Here is a 17896-nt window from a genome sequence, read left to right on the forward strand (position 1 = left end):
CATATTAGAAAAAAATTCACTCCCCCCACAGTTGTCATGGCGGTAAACCTGACCTATAAACCGAAAATGTATTTTTGAACCAGGCTGTAAACATGTTTATTTCTGCTGTGAAGTTGGTCTTTTAAACATGGGAGTCTAAGGGGATTTGCTTTGTTTTGCGGCCCCTAGTGGGTGAAGGAGGAACTGCAGTTTTATGCACATCCACATATGCTTCACTTTTGCCGCTGGAGGTTGCCGCTCGGACTAAACCCTCCACAAAGTAAAAGCTGACATGGTTCCACCAGTGCTGTTGTGGCTTTTTGATACACTGCAGCTACCGATGTTGCAGGTCAGAAAGGCAAAGCACTAGAATGCACTTTGCCTTTGAAGTTCAATGTAAGATGGAAGTAATTCTTACACAATGTCCCTTTTTTAATTTAGAGTATCATGTTTGTACCTTCAAGATATGCATATGTGATCAAAATAAGAACCCCTCGTGTGGGTGGGTCTACATGCTTTACAGTAATGTTCTTAAAGTGTATTTTCTTTTATATTCTATATAATGCAAATTAAATCATTAACTTTAGAGTTTAGGCTTTTAAAATGATCTTTTCAGTAAACATAACTGAGAATTATAATTATTTGGATGCCAACAGCCTCCAGAAAGGAACAGTGGACTAAAATAAAACCAGTCAGCTCAATCATTTTTTATCATGAGGTGTAAAGTGGCTTTGCTCACACAGGCAGTGATTGAGAAGGCAGCAACTGAAAGATGAGGGCGTGTTGAGCATGCAGAATAGGAGAGAAATGGAACCTGAGAGAGGATGACATTAAATATTGATGTCATGTTTAATAATAAAATGAACTCATTCATACTCAATCGATTCAGTTCACAAAAGTCACTGAGATTGTCCATCCACACAGGAGCACTTTGTTCTAACATAAACTGCTGAAAACATGGCAGCATCACACATAGGCTGATTTCAGCGTCTACAAGCAAAGGATTGAGTGTTTTTCTAGTCAAAATTCTACCTGCACTTCATTTGCATACGGTAATGAGAAAAGAAAGCAGCATTTATCCAGACATAGACACACACACATGGAGCTTTTTTACATATTTGCAGCATTGTGGTTCATGACAAACATGTCTCTCTGAAGTTACACAGTGAGAAATGTAATTAATTGCTGGATTGTTCTATTGGAGCAATAAAAGACACAGAAAAGTCACAACCTTGTCATTTTGTCTGGGCCCACCTGAAAACACTGAGTTAACTGGTCAGATTAGCTTCCAGTTCAGACGTCTTTAACTCTGCATCACACACACATACACATAAAACAAATTGGTTAAACAGAGATGAAGGTACTTTTGTTAACAATGTGTTTTAATGTGAGAACAATGTCTCCTAATAATTAAATAAATTAAAGTAGCATTGCAGTGTAATTAGTGTGTAAATATAGTGTGTATGAAGCTGTACAAATCTCCGACATGGAGCCGTTATCCACATTATTCAAGGAGCTGCAGTGACCTGAGCTGCAGAGTTAGAAAAGAACCGTCATATTTTATGTCTGTGCTATTTAGACCAAATTATGTAGGGTCTTTTATTTAGATCTCAAAAAACATTCTTTTTTTTTTTTTTTTTAATCTTTATTAGAAAACTGCTATATTTTGCACCAAGGACATTTGTGGCTCATTTACGTTCTGATACAAGCATCATTAATAAACCTTCTGAGAACAAACAAACACAATTTCTCACTCTGATATGACGAAACCGTGACTTGAGAACTTCTCCAACTGCAGACTTGCTGTCTATTTATCACTATGGCCTGGCTCATGAAAATATTAGCTGAACAACATTTTATTTAATGGTTAAAATAGATCAATAACAAAAACCGACAGATGTCATTGTGCAAACTTTCAAGCAACACAACTGAAAAGTGTTTTATGTTAAGTTTTGTTTGACTTGTTTCTAATAAAATGTTATATTGGAGATATTGCAAAGTGGTTATCATTATGCAAACAAGCTGAATGAATGTTAGGTTATTGATAACTAACATTAAATTGTGTCCAAATCATGATAATTAGTAAGACAATATAGAAATGTTTCCCACATACATCTGAGCATTGAGATCACTGTGTCTTTAACAAAACTTAAAGTGTGTTGGGAAAGAAATGTGTCCTTATAAATCTAAATGAATTTAACATGATTAATCCAGCCTGGATTAGGAGAACATGAATATATAGGATTAAGAGAACATAAATATATAATACACCAGTGACAGAAGTTTGTTATCGCTGGAAAAAAAAACCCACTTGTGATTTTTCTCTCACTGCCCTGCATGTTTGAAATGTTTCTGTACTTTATAGAACAACTCCTTAACCTTTTGACTTTTAAAATATGCGTTTATGACCCGTTTCAATGGCAAAATTCATTAAGCGCATTTCCGCTGTGACTGGCGAGCGGCATCGCGCTGCTGGAAAAACCACACAACTTTCTGAACAGGGAAACGACGCGATGTAATCAGGAGCTGGGTGTTTTGAATAAACAACGTTGCTGTTTCAGGAAAAAAAATGCAAGAAGAGTAAAAGAGAGAAAGAAATGACAAGAGCCATTATAAGATCGTCTTCTGCTGCCTGGAGAGAGCTAACAGGTCAGTTAGGATGTAAGATGGAGGCTGAATTAACCATCAATAGGGCGTGTTTGATGGGAAAATGGCAAAAGTTCTTTAACGTGTGTCTTTAACGCAACTGTCTTAAATAAATGCTTTGTTAAAGGGCTCGTGAGAAACTTGTTGAGGAGGATCATTTTATCCAAAACAGGTGTTCTCTAGTCTAAAACATGCCCTGCAGTGGTGCGACAGGACAGGAACTGAGTAGCTGAGAAAGAAATCTTTACTAAGACGTGTCTGGGAAGCATCCTCACCTCTCTACCTCCGTCATTCCTCAAAGAAAGGGCAGATAAAGTGCACTATCACCTCTAAGCAACTAACTGCTGCTGTTATGAGGGAAACACCTCTGCCACGGGCTGCAGGGTAGCGCCAGCAGCAGGAAGAGGATGCCACCGACGATGAGGATGGCGCCGGCGCAGCCGATGCACGAAACTGACCAGGAGAGCTCGTGGTGAAGAGGGACCGTGTGGTCGCTGGCCAGGAATGCCAGGACGGACTGGTGGAAAACCAAGAGGGACAGCAGAACCAGAACACCTGAGGAGACAGCAGCCGGCACCGTGACAAAAACGGCCACAGATTCTTTCATTTTAGATTCTTTGCTGAAGATTTCTCAGCAGTTTGATCCGTCTTCTGCGACCATTTACCAACCTGAGAAAATAAAGCAGATGGATGCTGGCTTTAGGAAGAACAGGATCTCTTTACTGAGAGACATAGTGATGCAGATGGCCCCCATCACCATCAAGAACAGGCTGAAAAGAGCCAACATCGCCGCTGCCACATTCAGATCTGATGAATAAAAGAGGACAGTCATGTTAAAATATCCCCAACTCAAAAGATATTCATCAAATGCTCCTAAAGAGTGATTTGTAGTGTAAATCTGGCTCTCTGCATTCATTGTACGGCACTGTGTGGTCTCAATACATTATGATGCTGCCAGTGATAAGAGAGGTTAGACAGCAGCTCAGAGACACTTGAATGCAGCGTGGGTGGAATACATTTTAAACATTCAGAGAGCAGACAATAGCCAACCTAAAAGGGAGATGCGAGGAGGTGAAGGCAGTCACAGAGAAAAGGAGCCAGGCGGAGAAGGATGGATGATGGAAAAGGTGACAGCGAGAGAAAACAAAGCGAGAGCAGAGGTAGAAGGAAAAAAGGCAAGAGAAGAAGCAGAGGACGGGGGGGGCGGCGGTGGAAGGGATACGTGGAGAAGATGGAAAAAGAACAGGAAGGGAAAAAAAGTAGGGAGTGGGCGGGTAAGGTGGGACAGCGGCTAAAGCCAAAAGAGGTGCATGACTCACTCTTCTGTGTTGTCTTCTGAAACATCACAGCGTTTTCCCCTGTGGTGAAAAACTTGAAGTAGGTGCAGTTTGATTCTGCAGAAGGAAGGAAAAACAGCTACTGGATCTGGGATGGAATAATCTCAATGAACATCTTATTGAATTTCAAGGATACACAACTCCCCTCCCCGCCTTCGCATCCTGACCACGTATGATTTTAATTGTTCTCCATCAAACACAATCAGCTGTGAACGTCAATGACAAGCTCAAGGTGACAATGCAAAGCTTCCTGAACAATTTGTATTCTGCTGTCCCGATGATGTGTTACAGTAATTAGAAGTGGGACGTCAAATAGATTGTGACACCTCTATCTGTTCCCTCGCACATTTGCAAACACAAGCAAGCAAACGCGTACACACATCACTCCTAATTAGTGTGATGAAAGCCTCATCCTCAGTGTTCTCTCTCACAGCGGCTAAATGCGCTGCAGAAAATCCCACTGCACGCAATCCCACTTAACACAATTAAAATCCTATCAACAGTTAAGGGGTATCTGCATCTACCCTGTTTGGAAACTTGACATTTCACTGACCACATGTTGCTTTATCTGTTAACGCACATCTGGCTGAACATGACATCTCTGCTTTGCCATGATACATTTAAATTGAATGTAAAATATGGATGCTCAATATTGGCTCTATTACAAATATCTGATATTTTGATTTTGTCTATCTCTTAATTTCTGATGTGGATATCAAATAATTGTTGATATTTTTAGAGGGAGTTTTGCCAAACAAAGAAAAATATCAGGAAAACTATCAGTGACATCTCTTATATTTCATCATTTTGAGTTAGAGGAGACGTAGAGTCTGATATATAATATGTGCATATTGTGTGAAAGTTATGTAAATGTAAAAACCAGTATCGATCATTTTCAGTATTGCAATTCAACGTCGATATTGTCCGATAATATTGGTATTCTGATTATATCAGACCTCTTTTATGTAAAAGTTATCATTGATCAAATTTTAGCTTCAATGGCTAATTCTTTGCATACTGTTATGATAAAGTAATCCTCCAACTGAAATTATAGCATAAGTTGCTTATTTATACCCATAAATGACACACAATGGCAAGTAAATGGAGGGAAGAAATATGATTCATAGGAATGTTTCCTCTATGGAGCAGACATTGTTTTCAATAGTTCTATTTAATAAGAATTCACAAAAGTTTAAAAGGATCCTGGGGGCTTAGATAGTGCAGTGTTTCTCTGCATGACAGTTGCTTAACTGGCGTTGGTGGATGACACCTCTGATCTCTGTTTTCTGTTCAGGAAAATGTCTCCAGATTGAATCTGTTGATTATAGTTTGTAAATGAATTAATATTTTCTTTTCATCTGTATAATTTAGTTTAAAGAACATTATTTTAACATTTCTTTGCTATTTTTTTTAAATGCAAGTTACTACATTTCTGTTCATTTATACTGCAGAGACTCTGCTACTCAAAGGTGTGATGTTTTTCATCAAAACGCATTAAATCTGGGGTAGGTAACTTTGCTCAGACATTTTTTTTCACTCTGGGTGAAGTGGTTCTTCATCCGGATAGTAGTCTGTACATTAAATCATGAACAATAAGAAATATGGTTAGACCCCTCAGTTTACTGTCACTCTGTAAAAACTCTGACCAATCAAAATATTCGAGCCGAATTGAAGTTGTTCATTTTTTATATTTCGTAAGCTTCTTGACGGCTGAAAAAATGGAGGGAGGATTTCCCGACCCGGCTCGGTTTATTTGTCTCCTCCCGAGAAAGAGAAAATTTTTGGTGGAAAAAGCTGCGAACTAGAAAACCAGAAAGCGCAAACCTCCGCCACGGCATTTAAAGATTCCTGGATCCAAACGGTGATCCGGATCACCACCAACATTAAACTTGTTCTTACTTTTCACATTTTCAACAACTCCTGAAAATGTAATTAACTTTTTGAGTTATCTTGAACACAGATAAATGGCGGTAAAAACATAACTTCCTCAGCGGAGGTAAGAAAAAGGTCTTGGATCACGGAGGGAGCAAAACCAGAGGGGGAGGAGCCAAGACAGAGCGCCACTTTCACATCTTGCTAGCTCCCCAACATCACCTACCCCAGCTCTAATGACCCACTTCTGATTGTTTTTATTTTCCTGCAACATGTTCTAACAGCTTTTTCATGTGTTTTAATGTTTTTATTGTTAGATTCAACCAAATTATGTAATTTTGTTGAAAAATTAACCTTAATTTTCAACATTTGCTTTATTTTCTGTGAAGTTCGGTGAAGAATTTGCAAATTACCAGTACTGCTTTCTAGATCTGTCCAATCATGGGCCGATATCAACATTAAAGTGTAATATTGATTAGAATCAGTATTGGTTTTTATGTTTTTAATGACAACCTTTACACAAAATGCACAAATTATATATCAAACGCTTCAGCTACGTGTTTTCTCTATCAGTAAAAAAGCCAAGACTGAACATCCCTACTGCACTATAAACAAATTTATAATACAATGTTCATACAACTGGTGGTATAATTTGATTTCAACTTTGTCTTCTTCACTTAATCTTAAGGCATCAACTCAACTTCAGTCCTAAAATACTTGGAACAACAAGTAGACCAACATGCCCAGAGCAAAGTGCTCTCGTGGGGGATATGGAATAATAAAATCTTTCAGACATGTCAGAGCTTGACCATTAAGAGCCTTGCAGGTGATGAAAAGGACTCTAAATCTGATTCTAAAACTGGAGAAATGTGATCTCTTTTGGCCGTGTGAGTGAGAACTTGGACCAGAGCGATCTGGATCAACTGGAAGATCTTCAGGGAATTACTTAGAAATAGAAATGTAATGGTCCAACTTACAAAACAAAAAAATAAAAAAATTTAAAGCTGTACTGCGAACCTCCGTCTGTGAATCCTGTAACCAACAAACTTAGTTCTGTATTTGTTTCAAAGAAACACACTTGGGTGGAGGTAGTATTTAAACACAGGCCTTACGTAGTAGAATAAAATAGACATAAATGTACCCTAGTGAAAGTAAAAGTACCACATTAACCTTTTAACTTAGGTAAAAGAAAGTATTAATATATTTAAAGTGTTAAAAGTAACAGTGGTGCTACTTACTGAATGTGTTGGCTAAGTAGCTGGATGGTATTACAGGGACACAGAGGATGCTACTGCTAACATTGGAAAGATTGCTTATTGTGAAGTTAAAGTCAAATGTGTATAAAGTGAAATCTGTTTAGGTTAGGTGCAGATACATGAAAAATATACTTGTACTTTATTAGATTCTAGTCAAGCTTTACTTTTTGTGTAAAACATTTTTTAAAAAAAGGAAATTTAACAAAGCAAGTTATGACTTCAACTCGCCAAAAATCCTTCTAATTTAGACCTATTTTTAAATACTGTCTTCATTAAGGATGTTAGATATAGTTTTTTTGTTTGTTTGTTTGTTTTTTGTTTTTTTTTACCAAAATCAGATTTGGCAATTAAATCCAACTGTTAATTTCCAATACCGATATCAAACATTACCAATAATTTTAGAGCGAGTTGTGCCAAAGAAAGAAAAATATCTGAAAAACTATACATAACATCTCATATATTTTGTCATTTTGAGTTAGAGGAGACTTGGCTGAAAAGTTTGACATGTAACAAGTGTGTATTGTGTGAAAGTTAAGTCATTTAAAAAATAAGATACCAATAATTTCTGATATTGCATTTCTTATTTTCTGTTTCTCTGTAAAGCGTTATGAATCAGTTGTACAATTTAACAACTTTTAATTGATCTTGCTTTTAACTATTTAAGTATGATTTATGATTTAGTATGATTTTTGCGATGTTTTGTTGTCTTTTATGCTTCATTACACCATATCCAATGCTTTTAATCTTTCATGTAAAGCACTTTTAAAAAGTCTTGTACATGAAAGGTGCAATAGAAATAAACTTGCCTTGCCTACATCTCATATCTTTCACAATAAACAGCTAGTAGACACTGGTAAATGACTAAAAATCTGCAATATGTTGTTCTGTGCATGAATGGATTTGTTACACTCGTTAATTAATGTATTCATGAAATACTAATATTTCTGCAATTCTATAATTTTCATTATAAGGATGATCTCTGGGCTTAATGGGACACATAGTTCATTCAAAATAATAGTACACTGTTTTAATGGTCAAAAATAAAGGTGTAAAAACTCATGCATCTCTGAAAATAAACCCAATTGTAATTATATAGACACTCTGAGCAGACACACTGGTGTTATCCACCGTGGATGAATTCATTTGAACCAAGTTAGTCAGTGTGTCAGCCACACAGTTCAGACAGCCAGCCTTCACACACTGAGCCATGCATGATTTGTCTGAGCAGGAAGTCAGATAGACCTCTCAGCCATGCTCACTCATACCATCAAACTAAACTTTCAAACAAGCTTAACAGTTTGACAGATGACCAGTCAGCCAGTTTGTCCATCAATCATCCACTCAAACCTCTTCTCCTTTAACAGAGTAGTCAGCCATCACAAAACACACACATCCACCCAGTGCTCTGAGTCACCTCCAGGCAATTCAGCAGGTCCACAGCTCTCTCGTTCTGGGTCGATATCAGCCACCCACAGGGTCTTGGTGCAGCCTTTCCACAATCCATAGTGAGCTGTCAGACAAGTCTGCAAAACGGAGATTAAACAGAACAGGATCCACATTGTTTTACCGCCAGTCAATGTTTTCACCGTTTCAAACTGAATTTCATTTTCTGAAAGGACATTACTTTTCTGCTTTTTGTGCTGCAAAATGCACCTCAGAGCAAATCTTAGGCTCCTGGCTTTGGCCAGAAATAGTAAATCATGTCATGAAAAATTTCAAGTTTTCACCTGATTGTTATAGAAACTCTTTGAGGGGGCCAGCTCCACCCAGAACTCTGTCCCAACTCCAAGGACTGTCAGAACAACACCAACGATGGCCACAAAGAATGCCAATTTGATCTAGTGGTAAAAACAATTAAGAAAGTTATTAATTAAATATGTTTTCCAGGTTTCTGTGTAAGAAGAGCTTGCTGTTTTTTTCTTCATGAAACTTGTCTTGTCCTTAGTAAACATTCTCAGATGTTCTGATTAAATTTCTTAAAGGAAACTTTTACACGTATCCTGTTCCATACAGTAAACAAAGACAGTTATTATCTGCGTCCATACAGAGTGGGAATGGGGGAAAAAAGGCTTCTTGTTCATCACTCCAACACAAAACACAACACAGAATTACATTGTTCTCACTGTACATGAGTCTGTTTACAAAAAAATTTCATGAAATCCATAAATCCAATTCATAATGCAATTATTTTATTTTTGTCATTGTAATTTAGTTTTTATTTTTTTTATGGTGAATCAGCCTGAAACTGTCACAATGGCGATGCAAAAGACTGACAAAAAGTGCTTCAGGAACACCCTGCATGCTGAAAACCAAGTGTGGAGAAACACAAGGAAAGCGTGAGAAAAAGTACTTAAGGCAATTATTATATCAACCCATAAACATTGATTTGGAAAAACTAATAGTAATAATAATAATACTAATAATATTAATAATAATAATAATAATATGATGATGATGGTAATAATTGGAAGATTCAAACATGCAATGCATGTACACCCACATCATGACTGAAATGTATACATACAGTATGTGTGTGTGTGTGTGTGTGTGTGTGTGTATATATATATATATATATATATACACACACACCACAGCTCTCTCCCTGAACAAGGTCCAGTTACCATCACGGTGGCAGATATCCAGCACAGACTCTCAGGTATGAAGAACTGGTCAGCACCTGGCCCTGATAGGATTCATGCCTACTGGGTAAAGAGGGTGACTTCACTCCATGAACACCTGACAGCACAAGTTTCCTGAGGGATGGGACTCACCCTGAATGGCTGACCAAGGGACGAACAGTCCTGACACTTAAAGACCCCCATAAAGGATCAGTCCCATCCAACTACTGGCCAATAACCTGCCCCCCCACGACATGGAAGTTTCTGTCGAGCATCATAGCGGTAAAGATAAGTGGGCACATGGATCAATACATGGCGAAGACACAGAAAGGCATTCCCAAAGGAACCAGAGGAGCCAAACACCAGCTGCTGGTTACAGAACAGTCGCCCAAGACTGCAAAACCACACAGACAAAACCGGTGCACCACCTGGATTGACTACCGGAAAGCCTACAACTCAATGCCACACACATGAATCCTGGAATGTCTGAAGCTGTACAAGATCAATGGCAGCATAAGGACCTTCGTTTCAAACTCAATGAGGCTGCAGCAGACCACCCTGGAGGCCAACTTCAAGCCAATTGCACAAGTCTCTATCAATTGTAGTATATATCAAGCAGATGCCCTGTCACCGCTGCTGTTCTGTATAGGCCTGAAACCCCTCAGCCAACTAATCAACAAGACTGGCTATGGATACTGACTCAGGAATGGGGCCACCATCAGTTAACTCCTGTACATGGATGACATCAAGCTACACGCTAAGAGTGAGTGGGTATTTGACTCACTGATCCACACCACCAGGATCTACAGCAGGAAGATCGGAATGTCATTCGGACTGGAGAAATGTGATGGACGATAACAGAGAGGGAAGGTAATCCATACGGAGCGCCTTGCACCTTACAGAGGGCAGGATAACAGATGTGGAGGAAAGCTATAAGTACCTGGGAATGCCACAGGTGAATAACAACCATGAAGGAGCCACAAGGAAAGTTACCACAGCTAAATACCTGCAACAAGTAGGCAAGTACTGAAAAGTCAACTCAGTAAGAACAAGATCACCCTGCCAGTGATCAGATACCCTGCTGGGATAATAAGTTGGCCAAAGAAGGAAGCTCAGACCATGGATGTCAAAACATGGAAGCTGCTCACCATGCATGAAGGGTTCCACCCCAAGTCCAGTGTCCAGCAATTATTGATTAAGTGCGAAGAAAGGGGCCGGGGAATAGTGAGAATCAAGGCCACTATCCAAGATGAAACATCCAAGCTCCATGAATACATAAGGAAGAGGGCACCGAGGGATGAAGCACTTAGTGAAAGTCTCTGACAATGGAGTCTGGAGGAACATGAGATGGAAGAACCATCATGGGAGGAAAAACCCCTGGATGGGATGTACTACCGGCAGATCACCGAAGTGGCCAATTATGAACATGTCCCGTCAATGGCTGGAGAGGGTTAGACTGAAGGACAGCACAGAGGCCCTAACCATGACAGTACAAGAGCAGACTCTGAGCACACGAGCGATCGGTGCCTAGATCTACCATACCAGGCAGGATCCCAGGTGCAGACTATGCAAAGGAGCCCCTGAAACATCCAGCCCTTCATAGTAGGGTGCAAGATACTAGCAGGCAAAGAATACATGGAGCGCCATAAAAACACATATATATATATATATATATATATATATATATATATATATATATATATATTCTTAATATAAGATTGATTTCCCTTCACTGCAGCCTAGACTGCAGTGAAGGGAAATCAAAATAATACATGAACACAAAACCAGTCACCTTTCCCTCCTGGGCTTCACTCATCGCATGTCCTGTTGATGTCGTCCTGCGACGTTTGTTCCCTCCAAACGTACTTCGTCCACTCATCAGGCTGGTCAGACCACCTGCACCCTGAGGCGGTCCTCCTGCTGCAACCCCTCCAACCGTTCCTGCTCCTCCTGGTGCCACTGTGCGGCCCTCCTCATCGGTCACAAAAAAAGTCGACCACATTTTGTATAAAATGGAGAATTACAAGCAGACGCCAAGATTTGTCTGGATTAAATTTCAGCAGCAAAATGATGGGGGGAAAAAAAGAATAGTTTTGTATAATCAGTTTACAAACAGAAGGAAAAACTACAAAAGGAGATACAAAAGAAGAAATCTAGAAAAGTAAGAAAAACTAAAGGAAAGTTCCCCAACTCTCCTTGTCTGAAAGACTTAACAGAACATCAAGTCAAGAATCAGCCTTCTCGGGAGACAAAGTTGTCTTCAGTAGCAGATTCATAGCTGGTAACTTGGTAATTGTGGAAAAAAATCCCACAATAAAAAAAAAATTGTGACAAATCTGTTGGCTGTGAAAACAGGTGATGAGGTGATGAAGTGATTATACTTCCTGAAAGGTAAAGAAAGGACAAGAAAACAAATCAGTTATTAATTAAAATGTCAAATCCAGGTGTTTTTGTAGTTACTATGACATATTTACTACCCTCAATGATCACTTGGAATTGGATCAGTTAGAACTGGATATTTGTACAGCAGCTGCCTAATTAAAAAAAATCCCAAATAAAAGTTCAATACTTGTATTTTTTTTTACAAGAGGATTTCCTTAAACTTGGATATCTTCTTACTACATCCTGTTACCTTCAGAACGCAGGTACAGGTCCTTTTTACTGAGGACGAAGAGAGCATCTTCTAGTTTCATCCCAACCTCTATTCGCTTGATAAACAGCTGATTTGGATACTGTGGCTATTAATTATAATTTTACATAATTTGTTTAAGGTTTTTATCATGATCTTTAGCACCGTCTCCTTTGCAAACAAGTTTCCTAATGGATAAATAAAGTAAATTATTAATTTGATTTGATATCTTATGGACAAAAATGTTAATAACAGGTTCCACTAATTCTATCAAAGTTGTAACGATGTGGTGTGATTATAATTTAGATGTCTAACTCATAACCGTGATGATGATCTGACGATGAAAGAGAAGCAAAAGGAAAAGAGGAGGGAATGCCAGCGTAGAAATCACGGTTATGTTTAAAAGACAAACATGAAGCCACTAGCGAGGCTTAACCATGCTACTACTGTGACAGTAAACACACAAAGGCAGCCGTCAACATGCAGAGTGTTGTCAGAGATCTGTTTTCAGGCGCTTTGCAGTATCTCCACAACACAAAATCACTCATCATGGTCAACTCAAAGCCAATTGTCTTTTCTGGGAATTGTTGCGATAAAGAAGTTACACAGATGCACAGCTGGAAAATGGAATTTTAAAGCCTTCGTGCGCGCTGAGTGAACGAAGCAGCTGCCGTGCCGCATTCTGCTCAGATGTGGTGACAACAGACGTGACATACAATCCTTCCTCTTGTTAGCAAAAATCAAAAGCATCCTCTTGGGAGACCAGACTTTCACGAGTGTGTCTGCCTTGTTAAGAAGATAACAAGCACAAGTTTTGAGATGTTTTCTGGCAGGTTCATGTCACTATGGTAATAATAGAGAATTTTTTATAGTATTAAAAACAAAAAAGGAAATACTGTCTTTTGTTTAGCATTTCCTTTATGTACGCATGCATGTGTGAGCATTTCCACGCACCATCCATAGTCCTGGCAGTGATAATCATGAGGTTTAAATTATTATAAACAATTGTGGAAGAAATTCTTTTGAGAAAAGTTTAGCTGTTTTCATCCTACTTTCTGACCTAATTCCCCTTTTTCCATTAATTCTGGATTTATCAGGACAAAGACATTGTGACTTGTTTCAGAATGAAGCATCAATGCAAAGTGACAAAGCAAGGCATACATATCTTTCTGTTACTTTGTTCACTACAAAGGTGTTGAGACTGTAGAAGTGTCCCATTGTGATTTCCAAAGACTTCCATTTGCCAAAACTGGTGTCGTGTCTAAAACATTCATACATTTTCCTTCAGCATTAGTGGCTGAACACAACGCTGCTTTGTAAATGAACAGTAAAAGAGCAGGAAGTCTTCGCAGTGGATTAAGTTACAGGACTTTCATGTTGGAGGCCTTGGCTTGGTTGTTCTTTTGGCTCAGTGTCCAGTATGTAAAATGTTTAAAAAAAAAAAAAAAGAAAATTTTAGGAAAAAATTTGGATAGTTTATGGAGAGATTTAAAGTGACAGATATGGTGCACATAGCTCAGGAAAGGGGTTAACTATCAGTCAGAATGTTGCCACTTTGACCCTTGACCTCTGCAGCGTCAAATGGGAAAAGACATTTGCAGCTTGTAAGGCTGCAAATGAAAATGGTTAGTATTGTTCAAAAGGTTTAAATGGTATGCAAAACTATATAAGTTCTTAAAGTAAAGTAATATTTCAGTATACTGGTTATGTTAGACTACATATAAACTATTTCAGTGTTTAAAAATTATATAAGTGCTTAATAAAGTAATATCTCTGTATACTGGATATGTTACATTAGTAAGCACCGTGCAGTTCTAGAAAAGACATGTCTCACCAGTTTTTATTGGAATATGACCAGGAATTAAAGCTTAAATACTGTAACTATTTCAGTAACCTGAAATCTGAGGTTTGCCATATGTTGTGTTTTAGCATGCCTCCAAGCATTTACCCAGAATAAAAACTGACTTTTTTTTTTTTCTTTTTGCTTCCTAAAAATGGATTCTTTTCCATTTTCCACACGCACTGATTCCAGCGCAGAATCGTGGAAAAAATTCCAACAAAAGAAACATTAAACGTGCAGTTTTCTCAACTTTCCTTCCCAGCTCAGTCGAGCTTAACATGATCCTTCCTGCTGTCTATAAACAGTGAAAGAGTGAAAGTGAACCTTCATATGCGTCTTTGTCTCCTGCAGGACCAGACCCGGACCCTGTGGTTGATACTCGGTCGTTATAGAATTTACTGTTCAAGACTAAAGTAGACTCAAACGATCTTAACAAGATATTCACTAAGCCTTCACCAGGTGAGATTTCCACCAGAGCAACTCATCAAGAACTGGCTTGATTTTACTTAGGCCATATTTCTTCCTCCAAAAAAAACTCCTTTTATCGCCATTTATTACAATCAGAAATAAACAACTAGTCTTAGAGACACTAAACACGATTGCTAATCCTCATCTGGGTGCTTAATGGCTATATAAGGGCAATTTAATGTCCATCCTTATGTTATACCTCTACAGATGTTAAAATGCATTGCAATTGTTATATGATAAATCACAACTGTTTTTAAAAACATGTATTTGTGTGATGTTCCAATTAAAAACAGCCCCTCATGGGCAAATTGATGGTAAAAAAAAAAAAAGTCCACTTAAATGGGGTTGTTCAGCTTATCCTGTAAAGTCACACAAAGTTGAGCAGATTGAAGGAAATGTTAGGGCTGAGTGTGTTGCCCATGCACGCCTCAACACATGGAGCTGCATGGGATTGATCCACTGATTGTCTAACTTTTTGTAAAAAAAAAAATTAAAAAAAATAAGGTCACACTCTCCATCATAAGTCAGTCATTCATGTTAGCGGTTGAAAACATCAGAAGTTGTTGAAGAATGATAAATAAAATCGCTTGTCCTTACTCATCGAAACTGACCATGTTCCTCCTTATAAGACATCCGTTTGGACTCTCTGGAAAATCACAATTGAAGCAGAAGGAAGAAACTCATTGCAGCTGCAGAGACCAGCAACAAATCCCTCTTCCTGTCTCTAAATGGGAATCAGCTCCAGGGAGGATATTCCTCTTATATTACTCTTACAGCAAACTCTCTGTGCAGGCAACATTTAGAGAAGTCAGTTATTCACCAGCAGCCCAACCCAGCCCAGCCCTGCCCTGACCCCCCCCCCCCCCCCCCCCCCCCCCTGCACCCCCCCACCCCACTCAATTCAGTTCAGCAAACAAAAAACATCATGCTGAAAGTTTTATTCTTTCACTCTTTAACACGTGCTGCACGCGTGCCTCACAGTGCTCTCCGTCACTTCACAAAGATCACAACAATGACATTAACAAGTTGCTGACCTGGTTTTTGTGTGTGTGCTTCTGCTCGGAGTGACAGAGGGCGAGGTGAGGCGAGGAGAGGGAGTCGGCGAGGGAGAGGCGTACGGTAGGGGGGGAGGTGGGAAAAGGGGGTGGAAGTTAAAATGGCTTGGTGTTACGTCTGAGGAAGGATGGTGGTGAAGCCATGAGTCAAATGCCTGTGTGTGTGTGTGTGTGTGTGTGTGTGTGTGTGTGTGCTGCTTGTGCATGATATGGGTTTACCTGTTTGTGTGTGTGTGTGAACAGGTTGCATATCTGAGTGTGTGTTCATTTCTGAGTGGAAGTGCATGCACATTCCCACATATTAACTTGCACTTCCCTGGGTTCATGCCTGCTTCCAAAAAACCAAATGCTTAAAATAAGCGCGACTGCATGGGTGTGCATGCGTGTGCATGCGTGTGCATGTGCGAGGCATGCAACCACACCAAAGCTGCTGTAACTGAATCTGTTTGTTTACACTAACTGCAACAGTTGCACTGAATCACTCCCTATTTTCTTTTTTTTTTTAATGTACTTGTGTATAAATGCAATAGACCTCATACACTCAACCCAATCTTCCTATCTGTGCATATGCGTGTGTGTGTGTGTGTGTGTGTGTGTGTGTGTGTGTGCGTGCCTCCCCCATCTATTCTTGTCCCCCACCTGTTAATGACATTAAAGTCGGCCAGGGGAAAGGGCTGCTGCTGTGGAGGGGGGGGGGGGGGGGGGTCTTGTGTCAGCTCAGCCCTGGCTGCGAGTCTCATGTCTGCTGCTACCGCTACGCTCCTGCTGATTGAAGAGGCAATAGTAGATTCAACACCTTGAAAACAACTAGCGCTGTCAGTTGGACGTCGCCTGGCTCACATGGTCAGATGTCAGAGCTGTGAGCTCAGTTCCACCAGACAGTGAAAAACCCGACACCGTTCTGCCTGCTGACACGAGCAATGCAGCACTTGATCCAGTTTGCTGTGCAGGAAGCATGTCGGAAGGTCTGTTAATACCCGCACAAATCTGAGGATAAATCTATTTAAATGTTTAATCTCTGAAAACTGTAGGAGCTGTCAGATCCTGTGAAGGACTATTTTTCTTTTTTTTTTTTAAATTAAAACATAGTATGATTATATATTCTGACTCATCTTGACTAATATTAGACGCAACTAAAAGATATACATAGATACGTTTCGATGTAGGTGTTGTTACCATCACTTCTGTAACATAGTATGTCCGCAGAGTAACACCGGATGCCTCCTTTGGGATGAGAGTGAAATTAATGAGGAAGTGATGAGGTTTCTCCTCTCATGGATGGTGAGGAGTTCCTGTGTAGTTTAGGTAGCCGGCTTTGCAAATTTGCTCTTTCAGGATGCATCACTGTTGCTAACCACCTGCTTCCCAGAGGCATGGTTCTCTGCAAACAGCTGCACCAAAACAGGTGCAAAAAACATTAAAACATGCAAACATTAATGAATATACAGTATGTGAGGCAAAAACGGACGGAAGAGTCTTGCATGTTCCTTGTGGGACTCTCCAAAACTCTTCAACCGATCTAATAGCTGAAACAGTCGGCTAACAATAAGCTGCCGCTGCAATCCGTTTGTATTGTTGTGCAGTGTCAATGATGACATTCTGATTCTTGGCATATTTTTCAAGCCATCTAAAAAATTAAATCTACAGAAGTTGCATTTGTTTTTTGTTTTTTTTTGTATTTTTTTGTATTTACGTATTTATTGGGTCTTATTGTTTGTCTTTATAACGCTACTGGACAGAAGATGTGTTTGACTTCACACAACCTGGAAACGTCTCATCAGGCTCATCTTTTTGTTAGAAATCTTAGAAATCAATCTAAAGCACAAACTAGAAATGCTAAAACAAATTATTATCAGGAAGCCTTTTCTCAGAATTATAATAATCCCAAACAATTTTGGAAACATCTGGATCAGCTTCTTAATAGATCTAAAGGAAATCTTACTGAAAATATCACTGTTGATAATGCTATAACTTCTGATCCTCATATAATTTCTAATGCCTTTAATCAATATTTCTCATGTATAAGTAGTGCACAGCACAGTGACTATTCAAAAACTTTGAGGCCACTTAATCATGTACCTCCTAATGTATCATTTTCATTCAGTCTGATCTCGCTCTCAGATGTACAGCAAGCAATATGTGAACTTAAAAATAATTGTAGTGCTGGTCCTGATGGCTTAGATGTTAAATTTCTTA

General features: G+C 39.2%; 1 protein-coding gene across 3 annotated transcripts; it reads right to left on the bottom strand.

The window, feature by feature from the left end:
• Positions 1–331: 331 nt before the first annotated feature.
• LOC306770286 (voltage-dependent calcium channel gamma-6 subunit-like) lies at positions 332–15725 on the bottom strand. Of its 3 annotated transcripts, none has more exons than XM_079259136.1 (7): positions 15680–15725; positions 11501–12092; positions 8818–8928; positions 8505–8613; positions 3945–4019; positions 3295–3432; positions 332–3180 (listed from the first exon to the last, which is right to left on the bottom strand). In XM_079259136.1, exons 2-7 carry the CDS (start codon positions 11708–11710, stop codon positions 2963–2965), a joined length of 861 nt encoding a protein of 286 aa, XP_079115262.1. In that variant the 5' UTR covers positions 11711–12092; positions 15680–15725; the 3' UTR covers positions 332–2962. The 3 variants fall into 3 exon arrangements, with proteins under 3 accessions (XP_079115262.1, XP_079115261.1, XP_079115260.1); XM_079259135.1 differs by lacking the exon at positions 15680–15725 and adding an exon at positions 15257–15426; XM_079259134.1 differs by lacking the exon at positions 15680–15725 and adding an exon at positions 15243–15426.
• Positions 15726–17896: the final 2171 nt, after the last annotated feature.

This window comes from Telmatherina bonti (genome assembly GCF_933228915.1).
Source record: "Telmatherina bonti genome assembly, chromosome: 19".
NCBI classification, from domain to species: Eukaryota; Metazoa; Chordata; class Actinopteri; order Atheriniformes; family Telmatherinidae; genus Telmatherina; species Telmatherina bonti.

What these genes read in the sequence shown, in the direction of transcription:
- LOC306770286 (XM_079259136.1), bottom strand. Translation starts at nt 11,710, where the DNA reads ATGTGGTCGACTTTTTTTGTGACCGATGAGGAGGGCCGCACAGTGGCA. An exon ending in ACCTGCTGAATTGCCTGGAG is followed by an intron (nt 4,020 to 8,504) that starts GTGACTCAGAGC and finishes TTCCTTCTGCAG; the next exon opens with AATCAAACTGCACCTACTTC. An exon ending in CATCTGCTTTATTTTCTCAG is followed by an intron (nt 3,181 to 3,294) that starts GTTGGTAAATGG and finishes CTGTCTCCTCAG; the next exon opens with GTGTTCTGGTTCTGCTGTCC.